Source organism: Anomaloglossus baeobatrachus, chromosome 7 (assembly GCF_048569485.1).
Source record: "Anomaloglossus baeobatrachus isolate aAnoBae1 chromosome 7, aAnoBae1.hap1, whole genome shotgun sequence".
Classification (NCBI taxonomy): Eukaryota; Metazoa; Chordata; class Amphibia; order Anura; family Aromobatidae; genus Anomaloglossus; species Anomaloglossus baeobatrachus.
The window spans coordinates 148,802,205-148,819,186 of record NC_134359.1 but is presented as its reverse complement, the minus strand read 5'-3'; the positions used below and the strand labels follow the sequence as shown (position 1 = coordinate 148,819,186).

General features: G+C 44.5%; 1 protein-coding gene across 4 annotated transcripts in view; it reads right to left on the bottom strand.

Moving 5' to 3' along the window:
* PMS1 (PMS1 homolog 1, mismatch repair system component) overlaps positions 1–16,982 on the bottom strand; it is a 929,444-nt gene that overhangs the window by 572,441 nt on the left and 340,021 nt on the right. For all 4 annotated transcript variants that reach the window (XM_075317757.1, XM_075317755.1, XM_075317759.1 and 1 more), the window contains one exon: positions 6,634–6,797. In XM_075317757.1, coding sequence (XP_075173872.1) covers positions 6,634–6,797 — 164 coding nt within the window. The remainder of the gene's footprint in view (positions 1–6,633; positions 6,798–16,982) is intronic.

Here is a 16,982-nt window from a genome sequence, read left to right as displayed (position 1 = left end):
TTGTTAGGTAGGACTGAGAGGAGGGAAAGACAGCACCCCTAACATCCAATTTGAAATATCCTGTCAATATATTCACCTCAGGCCCCTCTATCTTCCTCCTTATACCTCTCTACCAAGTGTGTATTTTCACACTACACGCACATTGTGTGTGTGTCTGTCTATTTGAATGTCATTTTGTGACTTTTTAAACTTATGATTAATAAAATTGATTTCATGGGTATTGTTAAAAATTTTGGTTTTTCTCTATAAGTACCCCTGTATATGGTCTTGGTCTATTTTAGAAAAACATAGGGGCATGGTCAGACCAAAGGATCGAGCCAATCCTTGTGTCGATGTGGAAGTCTAGCAATGTCTGGGATATGAAGAAATAGTCAATCCTACTATAAAGTCGGTATGACAAGGAATAGTATGTGTAGTCTCTCGTGTCTGGGTGAAGAACCCTCCAAGCATCCACCAACCGCAGGCTGTCTTTGAACCTTGTGTACAGAGGAGGTGGAGTATGAGGTCCTACCCGAAATGACATCCATGGATGGATCCATTGGTAGATTGAAGTTGCCGCGAAGTCGCCTGCGAAGTCCTCCAGTAGTGTCCGACAACCCGCTCTGAATCCCTGCTGGTTCTTATTGGGAAAGTACACATTAGCTATTACAAAATTGTAGAAGGCCCAGGAAATTTTCAGAAAAATGTATCTGCCCATTGCGTCTATGAGCCAGCCCAATACCACAGTTGTGAAGGACTTATGAAAGGCTATGGATACTCTGCGGGACTTAAGAGTCTGGGAAGGTGCTGTGGAATGAGGCTGGATAAAATTTAGAGGGACACCGAGGTACGGAATCTTGTCTAAAGTGTGTCTCCTGAAGTAATAGTATGGAAACACGCTGTTTATGATTATTGTAGCTTATTTGACTTCTTTCATGAGGAATGTTAAGCCCCTTTACATTTAAGGAGCAGAATTTAAGATTATTCATTGTGTACTAATGGGGAATGTAAATTGGATTTTTGAGGCTACTATGACCACCCAGACGAGGAGAAGATGAAATAGATAGTGTTACATAGACAAGAAAAGAAGATATAAGATGAAAGAGATTGCGAGCTAGCTATGAGAGAGGACGCTAGTCTCGCCTTTAACGTGCCTATGGAGAACAGTAACTTGGTGAAGTGCAACCTAGCCAATGTAGCAGTGTTGCCATCAGGCTCTACATAAACAATAAACTAATCATAAAGATCAATGTGGATCTTGTTGCGAACTGTTAAAAAGGGGTAAAAAAAAAAAATAACAATTTGGGGGTAAGGAGGGGAGGGCAGCCACAGGTTGAGGGGCATCAAGGGAAGGGTAGGAAGGGTAAATTGTTAGGTGAAGGAAAAGGGGTAAGAGAAGAGGAAGTAAAAAAAAAAAAAAGGGGCTAAAGTCACAAGACATTCTCTGCTGTTTCTTCCTTTTGGATGGATACAGACGAATCTCGGACCTCTATATTCCGCCGATGGTAGATGGATGGGAAAGCAACTACGGCATCACTGCTTCAAAGTCGCTGGGGGATTAGAACGAGTCCAGATTCTTGAATCTTCTAGATGGCAGCAGAGATTTCAAGACGGGGATATCTGAGGCTCCAAGGAAGCTTGCTTTGGAAATGTCGTCTTGCTCTTTGCTGATGGAGCCTCTTGTCAGTCAGGTGGGATTACAGGCAGGTGAGAATTTTTCGGCCAGTCAGGCAGATCTGTCATGGGTAACTCGAAGGTTCCAAGGAACTTAGGGAGATCCCTCAGGAAGCGAAACACTGCTGACTTGCCCTATTTTGAGGCCACTAGTTGAAAGGGGAAGCCCCATCTGTATAATATGTTTTTGATCCGAAGTTGAGCCAATAGGGGGCACAGAGCCTTTCTCAGCATGAGGATACATTTGGCAATTTCAGGGAAAAGCGTCACCTGAGAGCCCTGGAAGATAATCGGGCCTTTGGATCTGGCTGCTGTCATAATACGTTCTTTGGTTTTATACAGGTGTACCCGGCATATCACATCTCTAGGTCTTGCATTGCTAAGTGGTTTTGGCCCCAGGGCTCTGTGGATGCGGTCTAATTCCACTGTAGTTGCCTGATCCTCCCCAAGGATCTGAGTGAATATCTGCTGGGCTGCTGCATCTAAGTTGGATGTCATCAACAAACAAACAGAAATCAGAGTATATTGTATCAAAATAGTTTTATTTTGCAAAAAATATTTTTTTTAAAATTTTTTTTTAATTATTCCAAATCACTAAAAACATCACAACATCAAGAAAAACATCACCAGAAAAACCACATAAACAAAGGGATCTTTGACCTAAGAAAAAAATATTATTATTGGTGAGGAGAGCAGAAGGAGGTTATACTTTGTTCATAACGAAAATATATCAAAGTTTATATCATTAAAACATCACCTCTGCCCTTTCACCAATATTAGAAACAGCACTGATACATATATTAAATATTAATAAATAGATATTACATCAATAAATGCATATAATAGCCTCTGTATATAAATATTCAATCCGCAAAGGAACAAATTCAACTCTCATATAAATCTATAAAACCTATATAGGAGGGATCTCATCTACATACATATAGATTCCCCTTTAGAAATGATATTAAATTATAGCTATGGAGTTTATAAGGGGTACAAGGGGTTAATAAGGAGGAAAAGCACAGCCCATTCACTGACTTGTCTACTCGGGCTGGATGTGAATATCCACTACCCCCAAACACGACTAAATCAATTGCCTTATAACAGAGGCTCTTATTTAAATGTAGCATAAATTACTGTACCATACTTGCCTAGTATAAGGTCAAAGATACCCTCAGAACCTCGACGCACGTTTCAAGACAAACCTTTTCATCAGTGGCCTCCTGATGAAAAGGTTTGTCTTGAAACGTGCGTATATTGTATATTGTATATTGCGTATATTGGGTATATTATTGGTGAAAGGGCAGAGGTGATGTTTTAATGATATAAACTTTGATATATTTTTGTTATGAACAAAGTATAACCTTCTGCTCGCCTCACCAATAATAATATTTTTTTCTTAGGTCAAAGATCCCTTTGTTTATGTGTTTTTTCTGGTGATGTTTTTCTTGATGTTGTGATGTTTTAGTGATTTGGAATAATTAAAAAAATTTTAAAAAAATATTTTTTGCAAAATAAAACTATTTTGATACAATATACTCTGATTTCTGTTTGTTTGTTGATGACATGTATTCCTTTGAGTTAAAGTATCTTTAAAATTATGATGGAGAAAATATAGAAATCTGCTAATATGTATCCATCTAAGTTGGATGGTAGCACTGATTCCTGGAGTCCGTGTATGCGGATATTATTCTGCATATTGTGGTTTTCCTGAACTTCCAGGCCTGCCTCCAGCTCCTCCAGCCTGGCTGAGTGATGGTTAACTGCCTCATGGTGTGATTTTAACTCCAACAGAGCTGCATGCTGTGCCATCTCCACCCCCTCCACTCTCTCTGTGAACTCCCTCTGCAGATCATGTATCTCCTTCTTGTATGTTTTCTCCAATCTGCACCCTAACTTTTCCAAATCGTGCTTGGTGGGGAGAGATTTGATGTGCTTACTTATGTCACGGAGATTCATCTCCTCGGAGTCCATGTCGTTATCACTGGAGTCTCGGGACGCGGTGCCTGGGGAATCCCCTCTTTCTGAAGCTTGCTCCTGTGAGGAGCTCTGCTGTTTCCCTGCTGGCGCCATCTTGGTCTGTGCAGCCCTAGTTTGAGTGGAGGTGCTGGAGGCCAGGAAGCGGTCCATCCTGTCTGTCCAGGTCTCAGAATCTCTCGCTTGTTTGCAGGAACGTCTAGGTCTGCCCATGTGAGGTTTGGGCACGGCTGCACCACCAGTAAGAGGCTGAAAGGGTGGCCTGGGGAAAGAGCTGTGGAGATGTGTGTCTCATTCCTCCATCGGCAAGCCACGCCCCGTGACCCTAAACTTTTGAACTGTAGTGTGTGTATATATATATATATATATATATATATATATATATATATATATATATATATACACATATACACAGTATATATATATCAGCCCTGGGGTCCTGTGTTTGTGTGGGTTTCCTCTGGATTATCCAGTTTCCTCCCACACTCCACAGGCATCCTGATGGGAACTTACATTGTCAGCCCCCATTGGGACAGTGTTGCTGATGTAAGCAAAGCGCTATGGAATTAATGGCACTATGTAAGTGAATAAATATTATTATATATATCTACACACAAATAGTAGGTAATAGTGATTTAGAAGGGTAGCCACAACAACCCCTGCGTCAGGAGTACGTTTCACCACAGCTTCTTTCAGAAGGTGGAATCACATTTATTTCTGCTGCACTCATTCGACTTGCACTTGATTTGTAGTGAGAGCAGATCAGGGCTGTCATTACGTCTCACAGTAATCTGACTGTTCTGAACTACTCTTGTATGAGATATAATAACACCCTGCTCTGACCTAATTGCAAAGCTAGTACAATTTGAGCAAAATAGACATAAATGTATTTACTGACACATCTCTTGGCAAACAGTGTGGAGGAGTAGTAGCGCAGTAGAGCTGTAGGGCTTGTAATGTGACACAGCTAAACTTAGCTGTATTGCCCCTCCTCCCTGACTCATGCAGGAGGTAAGAACAGGAGATCAGGGCTGCAATATTACATGTCAAACACTATATTTGTGGTTATTAATTTTATTATTGAACAACTACACTGCCGCTGCCTCACCACCCTGCGGAGCTGCCGCCGCCTCACCACCGTGCGAAGCTGCCGCCTCACCACCGTGCAAAGCTGCTGCTGTCTCCCCACTGTGCGGAGATGCCACCTGACCAACACCCCACCAACTGTCTCCTCCCCAAAATCCTATAGAATGTAAGCTCACAAGGGCAGGCTCCTCTTCCCTCTGTACCAGTCTGTCTATTGTAACTTGTGTATGTATTCTGTATGTAACCCCTTCTCATGTACAGCACCATGGAATTAATAGTGCTCTATAAATAAATATTAATATGTGCATGAGTAAGAGGTGTATAGACTCATTGGCTGATATTGGAGACGTCCAATCTCTCCAATATGTAGAGAATAAAATCATAAACTGCATTTTATTATGAAGACGTTGTTGGTGTGCTTTTTAAAATGACTTAAAAGTGGTGGACATAGTTTATATAGGGATAATCTGGTGACAAGTTCCCATTAAGTCTCTCCGACACTCGCATGTGAGATCATGTGATATAACCAATTCATTTGCATTGAGCGAGGCCGTGCATACTTGTGGTCAGGTAATCACCTGGTCTTGGCATCAGAAAATCCCAACAGCACACACTGCACGCAGTGAAAATTCAAAAGTCTGCAGTCACACTCAGTGACTGCAGACTTACACCACAAGCCTGGACAACCCCTTTAAAAGGAAGCTGTCATCAGGTTTTTGGCACTTAATGTGAGAACAGCATTACCTAAAGGCAGAGATCCTGATTCCAGCGATGTGTCACTTGCTGGGCTGATTAGTGAGTTTTGATAAAATCACAATTTAATAAGCAGTAGATTATCATTACAGGACTATTTGGTGAGCTGCCAGGTAGACCAGCATATTCATGAGCTTTGTATAACTGCTAGATCTGCAGCAGAGAAGACACTGATTTTATCAAAATGACAGCACACAGCTCAGTAAGTGGCATCACTGGAATCAGGGTCGCTGTCTCTACATTATGCTGCTATCATATGGGGGAGCAAAAATTTGGTGACAGATTCCCTTTAACCCTATGAATTCGAGTTAATTTGTCAAAACTATTAGGCCAAAATTCCTTAGGAACGCTGTCAGAATCTGATGTCTGGCAATGTACAGCGTCTGAAGAAGGTCATGATAGCCAAAGGTGCTCTACTAAGTACTAAAGATGTTTGTTGTGAAGGGATTGAATACCGCGGAAGCTTCATAAATAAGTGAAAGTGCTATTTAGTGCTGGATAGGAAAAAACTCTAATTATATTAGTTGCATTGAAGCATTTAAATTATTGCGGTTTGATTTGTTAATTTCAAAGAGAGGAAGATTATTACATTTTACTAATTAACCTAATTTGCAAAAGAGGTTAAAACATTTTGGGTGCAACAGTATTACTATGATATGAAATATTGTACAAAATACTCACAAAATGCCACATGTCCACAACTAACACCTTATTTTGAGTCTATAAACAGGTGAGCGGTCTAAAGTCTACCTACTGCACAGGTAGAGAGTGCTCAGAAAAAGCAGAATTGCAGATATAGAAAACTTTCATCTAATGGATTGTATGTACATTAATATCTCACCATGACATTATAATGATGGGATACCATAGATAACATACTGTGATGTCTCAGTGGTTATTGTATGAGTACACTAACTAAAAAATAATATACTATATAATAAAACAAAAAAATATTAACTGAACTAGGATCAGATACAACCCTGAACAGCTTCTAATATAGATTTCACATTACAGTGTAACGTTTGCAGAATAATATACAATGTCAAAGACTGGTTCTTTCCAACAAATTGTTTATATAAATATGTTAATCATTATAAAGAGAAAAAAAAAGCTTAGCTGTTCATCAGTAGTTCATATATTAGTGAATAAAATATTGAGAAATACCTTATTGTGTACAAGTGCAATCCTTACATCTGGTTTAATAAGACTGTAGGAAATAAGTAAATCCTGAACCTTCTTGAGCTCCTCTTTGCATTTCTTTTCGGTGGAATAATACTGCTTTCTAACAGGCACATTTTTAAATAATTTCAGTACAGTAACCGTAGTGCCTAGAGCAGACAAAAGAAGAGTTTCATCAGATTGACATTAGACTGGTCACAAATTGATTATTAAAAGCATTTATCCACCCCTAACATTTGAATACTGTTTTAAGAGGGCTTTACACGCAGCGACATAGCTAGTGATGTCGCAATGTCGCTCGTGAAAGCACCCGCCCCCGTCATTTGTGAGTCACGGGCAAATTGCTGCTCATGGCGCACAATATCACTAGTACCCATTACACATACTTACCTTCCTAGCGACATCGCAGTGGGAGGCGAACAGCCTCTTTTCTAAGGGGGCGGTTCGTGTGGCGTCACAACGACGTCACATGGCAGGTGTCCAATAGAAGCGGAGGGCCGGAGAGCAGCCGCATGAAAGTCACGCCCACCTCGTTGCTGGAGGACGCAGGTACGGTGTTGTTCGTCGTTCCAGGGGTGTCACACATAGCGATGTGTGCTGCATCAGGAACGACGAACAACCTGCATCCTGAAACAGCAACGACATTTTGAAAATGAACGACGTGTCAACGATCAGCGCTTAGGTGAGTATTTCTGACTTTTAGCGGTTGCTCATACGTGTCACACTCAACGATGTCGCTAATGAGGCTGGATGTTCGTCACGAATTCCGTAACCCCAACGACATCTCGTTAGCGATGTCGTTGTGTGTAACAGGGCCTTTAAGCCCATCCACATGTCCATGTTTGCAGTACATGTGGTGACAGTTTTCGCACGTACCAGAGACACATTCATACACATACTCATTAGACTCTATGTTGATTTTCACACTGTATGTCCAGGTGAACTACACAGAGACATGTCTGTTTTTTGGCGTCAGCACAGATTACAAGGGGCAATAGAAATCTAGGAGTCCGTGAAAAATACGCATTGCACACAGATGATATCCGTGTGACACAGATCAAAACTAAAAGAATTACTGACTTTTTAACCTCTTTACCCCCAGCCTGTTTTCACTTTCATGACCAGGATACTTTTTTTCAATTCTGGCAAATGTCACTTTGACAGATTATAACTCTGGAATGCTTCAACGAATCCATGTGATTCGGAGACTGTTTATTCAAGACATATCATACAGTGAAGGAAAAAATAATTTGATCCCTTGCTGATTTTGTAAGTTTGCCCACTGACAAAGACATGAACAGTCTATAATTTTAAGGGTTGGTTAATTTTCACAGTGAGAGAATATAAAAAATAAAATCCAGAAAATAACATTGTATAATTTATATAAATGTATTTGTATTTTGCAGAGAGAAATAAGTATTTGATCCCTTTGGCAAACAAGACTTGATACTTGGTGGCAAAACCCTTATTGGCAAGCACAGCAGTCAGATTTTTTTTGTAGTTGATGATGAGGTTTGCGCACATGTTAGGAGGAAGTTTGGTCCATTCCTCTGCGCAGATCATCTCTAAATCATTGAGATTTTGAGGCTGTCGCTTGGCAACTCGGAGATTCAGCTCCCTCCATACGTTTTCTATGGGATTAAGGTCAGGAGACTGGCTAGGCCACTCTATGACCTTAATGTATGACTTTTTGAGCCACTCCTTTGTTGCCTTGGCTGTATGTTTTGGATCATTGTCATGCGGGAAGACCCAGCCACGACCCATTTTGAATGTCCTGATGTAGGGAAGGAGGTTGTCACTCAGGATTTTACAGGACATGGCTCCATACATTGTCCCATTGATGTGGTGAAGTAGTCCTGTGCCCTTAGCAGAGAAACACCCCCAAAACAAAGTGTACACCTCCATGCTTGAAAACGGGCATGGTGATCTTTGTGTCATAGGCAGCATTTCTTTTCCTCCAAACACGGCGTGTTGAGTTAAAGGCAAAGAGCTGAATTTTTGCCTCATCTGACCACAGCACCTTTTCCCAATCATTTTCAAAATCATACAGGTATTCAATAGCAAACTTCGGGCCTGCACATGTGCCTTCTTGAGCATTGGGACTTTGCGTGCACTGCAGGATTTTAAGCCATTACAGTGTAATGTGTTACCAATAGTTTTCTTGGTGACAGTGCTCCCAGCTGCCTTGAGATCATTAACAAGTTCTCCCTGTGTAGTTTTAGAATGATTTCTCACCTTCCTCATGATCCTGGATACCACACAAGGTGAGATTTTGCTCGTACCCCAGATTGATGTCGATTGACACTCATTTTATATTTCTTCTATTTTCTTACTATTGCACCAAGTTGTCTCCTTCCCGCCCAGCATCTTACTAATGGTTTTGCAGCGCATTCCAGCCTTGTGCAAGTCTATGATCTTGTCTCTGACATCCTTAGAAAGCTTTTAGTCTTGCCCATGCTGCAGAAGTAAGGCGGGCTTTGCACACTACGACATCGCAGGTGCAATGTCGGTGGGGTCAAATCGAAAGTGATGCACATCCGGCGTCGCTGTCGATATCGTAGTGTGCAAATCCTTTTTGATACGATTAACGAGCGCAAAAGCGTTGTTATCATATCATCGGTGTAGGGTCCGACATTTCCATAATGCCGGTGCAATGACAGGTACAATGTTGTTTCTCGTTCCTGCGGCTGCACACATCGCTGTGTATGAAGCCACAGGAGCGAGGAACATCTCCTACCTGCGTCCCGGCTGCAAAGCGGAAGGACGAAGGTGGGCGGGATGTTTACATCCTGCTCATCTCCGCCTCTCCGCTTCTATTGGCCGCCAGCCGTGTGACGTAGGAAGGAGGCGGATCGCCGGCCAGAGCGACGTCGAAGGGCATGTGAGTGCATGTGAAGCTGCCGTAGCGACAATGTTCGCTACGGCAATGATCCCAAGATATCGCACCTGCGACGGGGGTGGGGACTATCGCTGCAGCGTCGGTAACACATTGTTACCGATGTCGCAGTGTGCAAAGTACCCCTTAGAGTCTGACTGTTTAATTGAGTCTGTGGACAGGAGTCTTTTATACAGTTGACAATTTAAGACAACGGTCTTTAATGCAGGTAAAAAGTTGATCAGGGGCATCTAAGTGGTCTGTAGGAGCTAGAACTCTTAATGATTGGTAGGGTATCAAATACTTATTACGCTCTAAAAAATGCAAATAAATTCATAAAACTTATACAATGTGATTTTCTAGATTTTATTCTTGATATTTTATCTCTCACATTCAAATTAAACAACCCTTAAAATTATAGACTGTTCATGTCTTTGTCAGTGGGCAAACTTACAAAATCAGCAAGGGATCAAATCATTATTTCCTTCAGTGTACTTCATGATTGTGGTAAATTTAGAACAATATTTTTTGCGTTTATTAGTAAAACTATTACAAATTTGGCAAAAATTTTACAATTTTCAAACTTTCAATTTTTCTGCCCTTAAACCAGAGTTAGGTTTGAGTTAGGTCACACAAAATAGTTAATACATAACATTTCCCACATGTCTACTTTACATCAGCACAATTTTTAAAACAATCTTTTTTTTCGTTAGGAAGTTAGGAGGGTTGAAACGTTAATCAGCAACTTCTCATTTTCCTAACAAAACTTACAAATCCATTTTTTTAGGGACTATATCACATTTCAAGTAACTTTGAGAGGCCTATGTGACAGAAAATACTCAAAGTGACAACATTTTTAGAAACTGCACCCCTCAAACCGCTTAAAACTACATTCAATAGGTTGATTAACCTTTCAGCTGTATCACAGGATTGAAATGTGGAAGGAAAAAATGAAAATATTACATATCCCCACAAAAATGTTACTTTAGACCACAAAGCAGCTTTTTTACACAGGTAACAAAAAGAGAAAATGCACCATACATTTTGTTGCGCACGTTCTCCTGTTTACAGGAATGCCATTAAAATTTTCAAGTGCAATATGATCTGGAATAGATAGCGGACACCATGCCATGTTTGGGGAGCCACTAATGTGCCTAAACAGTAGAGCGCCCCCACAAGTGTGACCTCATTTGGGAAACTAGACCTTTCAAGGAATGTATCTACACTGTGTGCAAAATTATTAATTAAGTTCTATTTTAGAGGATTTTTTTTATTATTGATCAACACCTATGTTCTCAATCAACCCAAAAGACTCAAATATCAAAGCTTAATATTTTGAAAGTTAGAGTGGTTTTTTTTTAGATTTGGATATCTTAGGAGGATATCTGTTTGTGCTGGTAACTATTACTGTGCAGAATTATTAGGCAACTTAAAATAAAACAAATATATTCCCATCTCACTTGTTTATTTTCACAAGGTAAACCAATATAACTGCACAAAATTTGGAAATAAACATTTCTGACATGCAAATACATAACCCCAAAAAATTAGTGACCAATATAGCCACTTTTCTTTATGATGACACTCAACAGTCTACAATCCATAGATTGTCAGTTGCTTGATCGGTTTACGATCAACATTGCGTGCAGCAGCTACCACAGCCTCCCAGACACTGTTCCGAGAGGTGTACTGTTTTCCCTCCCTGTAGATCTTACATTTTATGAGGAACCAAAGGTTCTCTATGGGGTTCAGATCAGGTGAACAAGAGAGCCATGTCATTATTTTTTCATCATTTAGATCTTTACTGGCCAGCCACGCTGTGGAGTAGTTGGATGCATGTGATGGAGCATTGTCCTTCATGAAAATCATGGTTTTCTTGAACGATACCGACTTCTTCCTGTACCACAGCTTGAAGAAGTTGTCTTCCAGAAACTGGCAGTAGATCTGGGAGTTGAGCTTCACTCCATCCTCAACCCGGAAAGGTTCCACAAGTTCATCTCTGATGATACCAGCCCATACCAGTACCCCACCTCCACCTTGCTGGCGTCTGAATCAGAGTGGAGCTCTCTGCCCTTTACTGATCCAGCCTCTGGCCCATCCATCTGGCCCCATTAAGAGTCACTCTCATTTCATCAGTCCATAAAACCTTTGAAAAATCAGTCTTAAGATATTTCTTGGCCCAGTCTTGACGTTTTATGTTATGTTTCTTGTTAAAAGGTGGTCGTTTTTAAGCCTTCCTTACCTTGGCCATGTCCCTGAGTATGGCACACCTTGTGCTTTTTGATACTCCAGAAACGTTGCAGCTCTGAAATATGGCCAAACTGGTGGCAAATGGCATCTTGTCAGCTTCACGCTTGATTTTCGACAATTCATGGCCAGTTATTTTGCGCCTTTTTTAACCAACACGCTTCTTGCGACCCTGTTGACTATTTGCCATGAAACGCTTGATTGTTCGGTGATCACGCTTCAAAAGTTTGGCAATTTTAAGACTGTTGCATCCCTCTGCAAGACATCTTGCAATTTTGGACTTTTCAGAGCCCATCAAATGTCTCTTCTGACCCATTTTGCCAAAGGAAAGGAAGTTGCCTAATAATTAAGCACACTTTATATAGGGTGTTGATGTCATTACACCACACCCCTCCTCATTACAGAGATGCACATCACCTTATTTACTTAATTGGTAGTTGGCTCTCAAGCCTATACAGCTTGGAGTAGGACAACATGTATAAAAATCATCATGTGATCAAAATACTCATTTGCCTAACAATTCTGCACACAGTGTAGATGTTTGGATCATTTTCACAAGGGTAAGAGCAGAAAATGCACTGTACAATTTGTTGTGCAATTTATTCTGAGTATGGCAAAACTTCATATGTGATGGAAGTCTACTGCTTGTGCACACGACAGGACTTGGAAGGGAAGGAGAGCCATATGACTTTTTAAACACAGAATTGGCTAGAATTGTTAAAAAATGCCATGTCATGTTTGGTGAGCCCCTGATGTGACTAAACTATGAATCTCCGCCAAAAGTGACCGCATTTTGGAATCTATACCCGTCAAGGAATTTATCTAGATGTTTGGTGAGCACCTTGATCCCCCAGGTGTGTAATGCTCGCGGGGGCAAGTGGGGAGTGGACAAACTGGGCTGCAATACATCTGAGGGGCATGATTACGTGCACACTGGGTATTCAACAGAGCCTCTGATTGAGAGGTCGGCTTTGGCAGCTGGTAGTCACCAGGTGCCACTCAGGGAAACTCGGCGCTGCGACAGCTGGCCCCAGGGGTATGGACGCTGCTAGTCTCTGATATTACTGATGTAGCTGGAATAGATGAGTGTAGCAGCAGTTTCGCCAGGTACAGCTGGTACTGTTAGGTGCAGCAGTGAGTACGGCAGGTACAGCTAGTACAGATAGATGTAGCAGCGAATACAACATTTACAGCTGAGATGGTTAAGTGCAGTAGCAGTTAAGTCAGGTACTGGAACATTAGCAATACAGCACACAACAAGATAACAGTAGCACAAAGGACCTGAACACTAGCAACGCGTCTCTATAGAATAGACCATAAGGGGTGCGCGCCTTAAGTACCTAGTGCCTCTCAGAGAGGCACTTCTGGGTAGGGGTTGTGAGACTGTGACCGGGGTTATCTATGACGGCCGGTACGTCTCACCCCGGTTGTGCTCACTCCATGTATAGAAAGCAACTCCACTCCAGGGTTAATGCTGTTTCCCGGCAGGCTGAAAGGAGGGTTAAAAGGAAACAGGAACATCGGCGTGGGGCCTTAGTGTGAGGGAGTGAACACAACTCCCTGAGTTTCTGCCCGGGGAACACATGTATATTGTTTTTGGACTTTTGGTTTGTGTAATAAACCGTGTGCTGTGACCCTTGGTGCCTGGATCCCGTGTCTTCTGCCGCGCAGCCGACCACGCTACCTCACAGATGGTGGAGAACGGCGGGCATGCCAGCCCGGTGAGGTGTAGCATCCATCCCTGATGACCCGGTAGCACATGTCCTGGATTCGAGCGGCTATACTACAGCCCAAACCCGGCGACGCCATGGAGGACATACTAAAGCAGCTGGCTCAGGCTAATGCACAGCAACAACAGGCTAATGCACAGCAGCAACAGACCAATGCACACCTGCTCCGGTCGTTGGATCGTCAGCAGCAATCCTTGCAATTGCAGGAAAAAAGGCCCCAAGAACAGATGGTTCTCCTAGCCAAGTCGATCCGTGCCGGACCGGCAGCAACAACCCTGGGACCGGGTGACGATGGCAGCGTCCGGAAAACGGTGAGACAAGCGTTGCAAAAGATGACCCCGGGGGATGATGTGGAAGCGTTCCTGGCGGTGTTTGAGCGGGTGGCCGAGCGGGAAAAGCTGCCGACCCCCCAGTGGGCTGAGGTATTGTCGCCCTATTTGACGGGGGAGCCCCAAAAAGCGTACCTGGACCTCTGTACCGAGGACGCCATAGAATATGCGACCCTGAAAGCCGAAATACTTGCTCGGTTGGGAGTGAATACCTATGTACGGGCTCAGCGGGTAAATCAGTGGTTCTATGAGGAAGTCAAACTCGTACGCTCCCAGGCCTATGACTTGTTGCATCTGGTAAAGAAGTGGTTGCAGCCTGACACTCTGAGCCCTGCGCAAATGGTGGAAAGGGTAGTAGTTGATCGCTTTGTGCGCACTTTACCCGTCACCATTCAACGGTGGGTAGGACAGGGCGACCCAAGTACCCTGGATCAATTAGTGTGCCTGGTGGAGCGGCATGTGGCTACGCAGGACTTGATACGGGACACTGAGACTTTGCGTGCCGCCTGTCGGTCCATCCCCTCCAAGCCTCGGGCCAAGGACCCACCGCGGACACCGGTGCGGGAGTCCGCTACCATCCCGTCTGAGGCCGCGCCCGCCGTCCCTGAGGTCCGGAAGGTTATGTACCCTAAACGACAACTCGTCAAGGGGGTTTCCTTCCCTATTAGATGTTGGCGGTGCCAGCGGGTGGGACATATGGAAGCCCAGTGTCCACTCACCACGGAGCCCATGGATTGTGGGGTTACCCGGCGAGGTTCAATGTATGCTCAGGCGGTGTGTACCGCGGACCTTGTCTCCCCAGAGACTGAGCCCCACTTGTGCCAAATACAGGTGAATGGATGTCCGGTTACAGGCTTGTTGGATTCCGGAAGCTTAGTGACCCTTGTGCGATCAACCCTAAGGGCTGAAGTAAAAGCCACAGGACGTACCGTGGGGGTGGTTTGCATACATGGGGACCGCCGAGACTATGCCACGGGGATTGTCACCATCACAGCACCCTGCGGTCAGGTGCAACATGAGGTGGCACTTATTAACACTCTTCCCTATGACGTGATCCTAGGAAGGGATCTGCCGTATTTTTGGACTCTGTGGAAGGGGCCTCCTAAGTCCCCTCAGGTATTGGACAGTCCGGGACCTGAGCCCGACAATCCCGAATCCGGGACGCCTGCCGTAGGGGTCCCCATGATAGGGACAGAATGTGAACCCGTTAGGTCGCCCCTAGAGGTATTGGCAGGAGAGGCTGAGATGGTCGAGCCCATCCCGGAGTTGGAGGCGTTCCCGGATACGTTTGGGACAGCCCAACTCCAGGACCCTACATTAATACATGCCCGGAGTCGGGTGACAGTGGTTGACGGGGTGGCACAGCTGCCCGGTGCCCAGGTAAGGTACCCCCATTTCGCTCTTAAGCAGGATTTACTCTACCGGGTAGATGAAATACGGGGCGTGGGGGTAGAGCAGTTGGTGGTGCCCCAGCCATATCGCCGGCGGGTCCTCGACTTGGCTCATAAACACCTGATGAGTGGCCACCTAGGGGTCAAGAAAACGCAGGAGCGAATATTGCAAAGGTTCTATTGGCCCGGGGTCTTTGGGGAGGTAAAACGGTTCTGCGAAACCTGCCCGGAGTGTCAACTTACCGCACCCCTGGCCCACTTTCGCAGTCCGTTGGTTCCGTTACCCATTATAGAAGTCCCTTTTGAACGGATAGGGATGGATCTGGTGGGGCCCCTCGTAAAGTCCGCTCGAGGGCCCCAACACATCCTAGTGATCGTTGACTATGCCACCCGGTATCCAGAGGCGATACCTCTCAGACATACTGCGGCGAAGCTTATAGCTCGGGAGTTGCTTGCTGTGTTCTGCCGGGTGGGGTTGCCCAAGGAGATCCTTACGGATCAGGGGACCCCATTCATGTCTAAAGTGACCAAAGAGCTATGCCGGCTACTCCAGATCAAGCAGTTGCGTACGTCTGTGTATCATCCTCAAACGGACGGTTTAGTGGAGCGATTCAATAAAACCCTGAAAACCATGCTCAAAAGGGTGATTTCCAAAGACGGGAAAGACTGGGATATGATGCTTCCCTATTTGATGTTTGCCATCCGAGAGGTGCCACAGGCATCCACGGGGTTTTCGCTTTTTGAGTTGTTATACGGGCGACATCCCCGGGGATTGTTGGACCTGGCAAAGGAAACATGGGAGCAGGAGCCCAACCCCCATAAAAGTGTGATTGAACACATTTTAGGAATGCAGAACCGCATAAGCGCGGTCATGCCAATTGTGAAGGAGCATTTACAGGAGGCTCAGGCCGCGCAAAGCGGCCGCTACAATAGACAAGCCACCGTGCGGACCTTTAAACCCGGGGATCGGGTGTTGGTATTGATCCCCACGGCGGAGAGTAAATTCCTGGCTCAGTGGAAAGAGTAGGGGTGGTCAACTATAAGGTATTGCAGCCCGGTAGGCGGAAACCTGAACAAATATACCATGTCAACCTATTAAAACCTTGGCAGGAACGGGAAGGCCTGATGGTTGCTTTTTCCCCATCTCCCTCCTCATCGGGTCGTTCAAACCCGGCTCCAGCGACCTCCGGAGAGGACGAACCGGAAGTAAGGATTGGAGAAGCCCTCACCAAGCAACAGAGGCGAGAGGCCAGACGGCTGGTTCAGCAGAACCCCGATGTCTTCTCCGAGCTGCCTGGTAGGACCAGTCTGATACGACATGACATTGTCACCGAGCCTCACCTGAAGGTACGCCTGAAGCCATACCGGCTACCAGAGGCTCGAAGACAAGCCATATCAGAGGAAGTGAAGACAATGCTACGCCTGGGGGTCATCGAAAAATCCCGGAGTGAATGGGCTAGTCCCATTGTCCTGATACCAAAACCCGATGGCTCCTTAAGGTTCTGCAATGACTTTAGGCGATTGAACGAAGTATCCAAGTTCGATCTCTACCCCATGCCCCGGGTGGATGAGCTGATTGATAGGCTGGGACAGGCGCGATATTTCACCACGCTCGACCTGACCAAGGGGTACTGGCAGGTGCCACTGACGGAGTCCGCCAAGGAGAAAACCGCTTTTGTTACGCCGGAGGGTCTCTTCCACTATGTTGTCTTGCCTTTTGGGTTACATGGCGCTCCGGCCACGTTCCAGAGGTTGATGGACT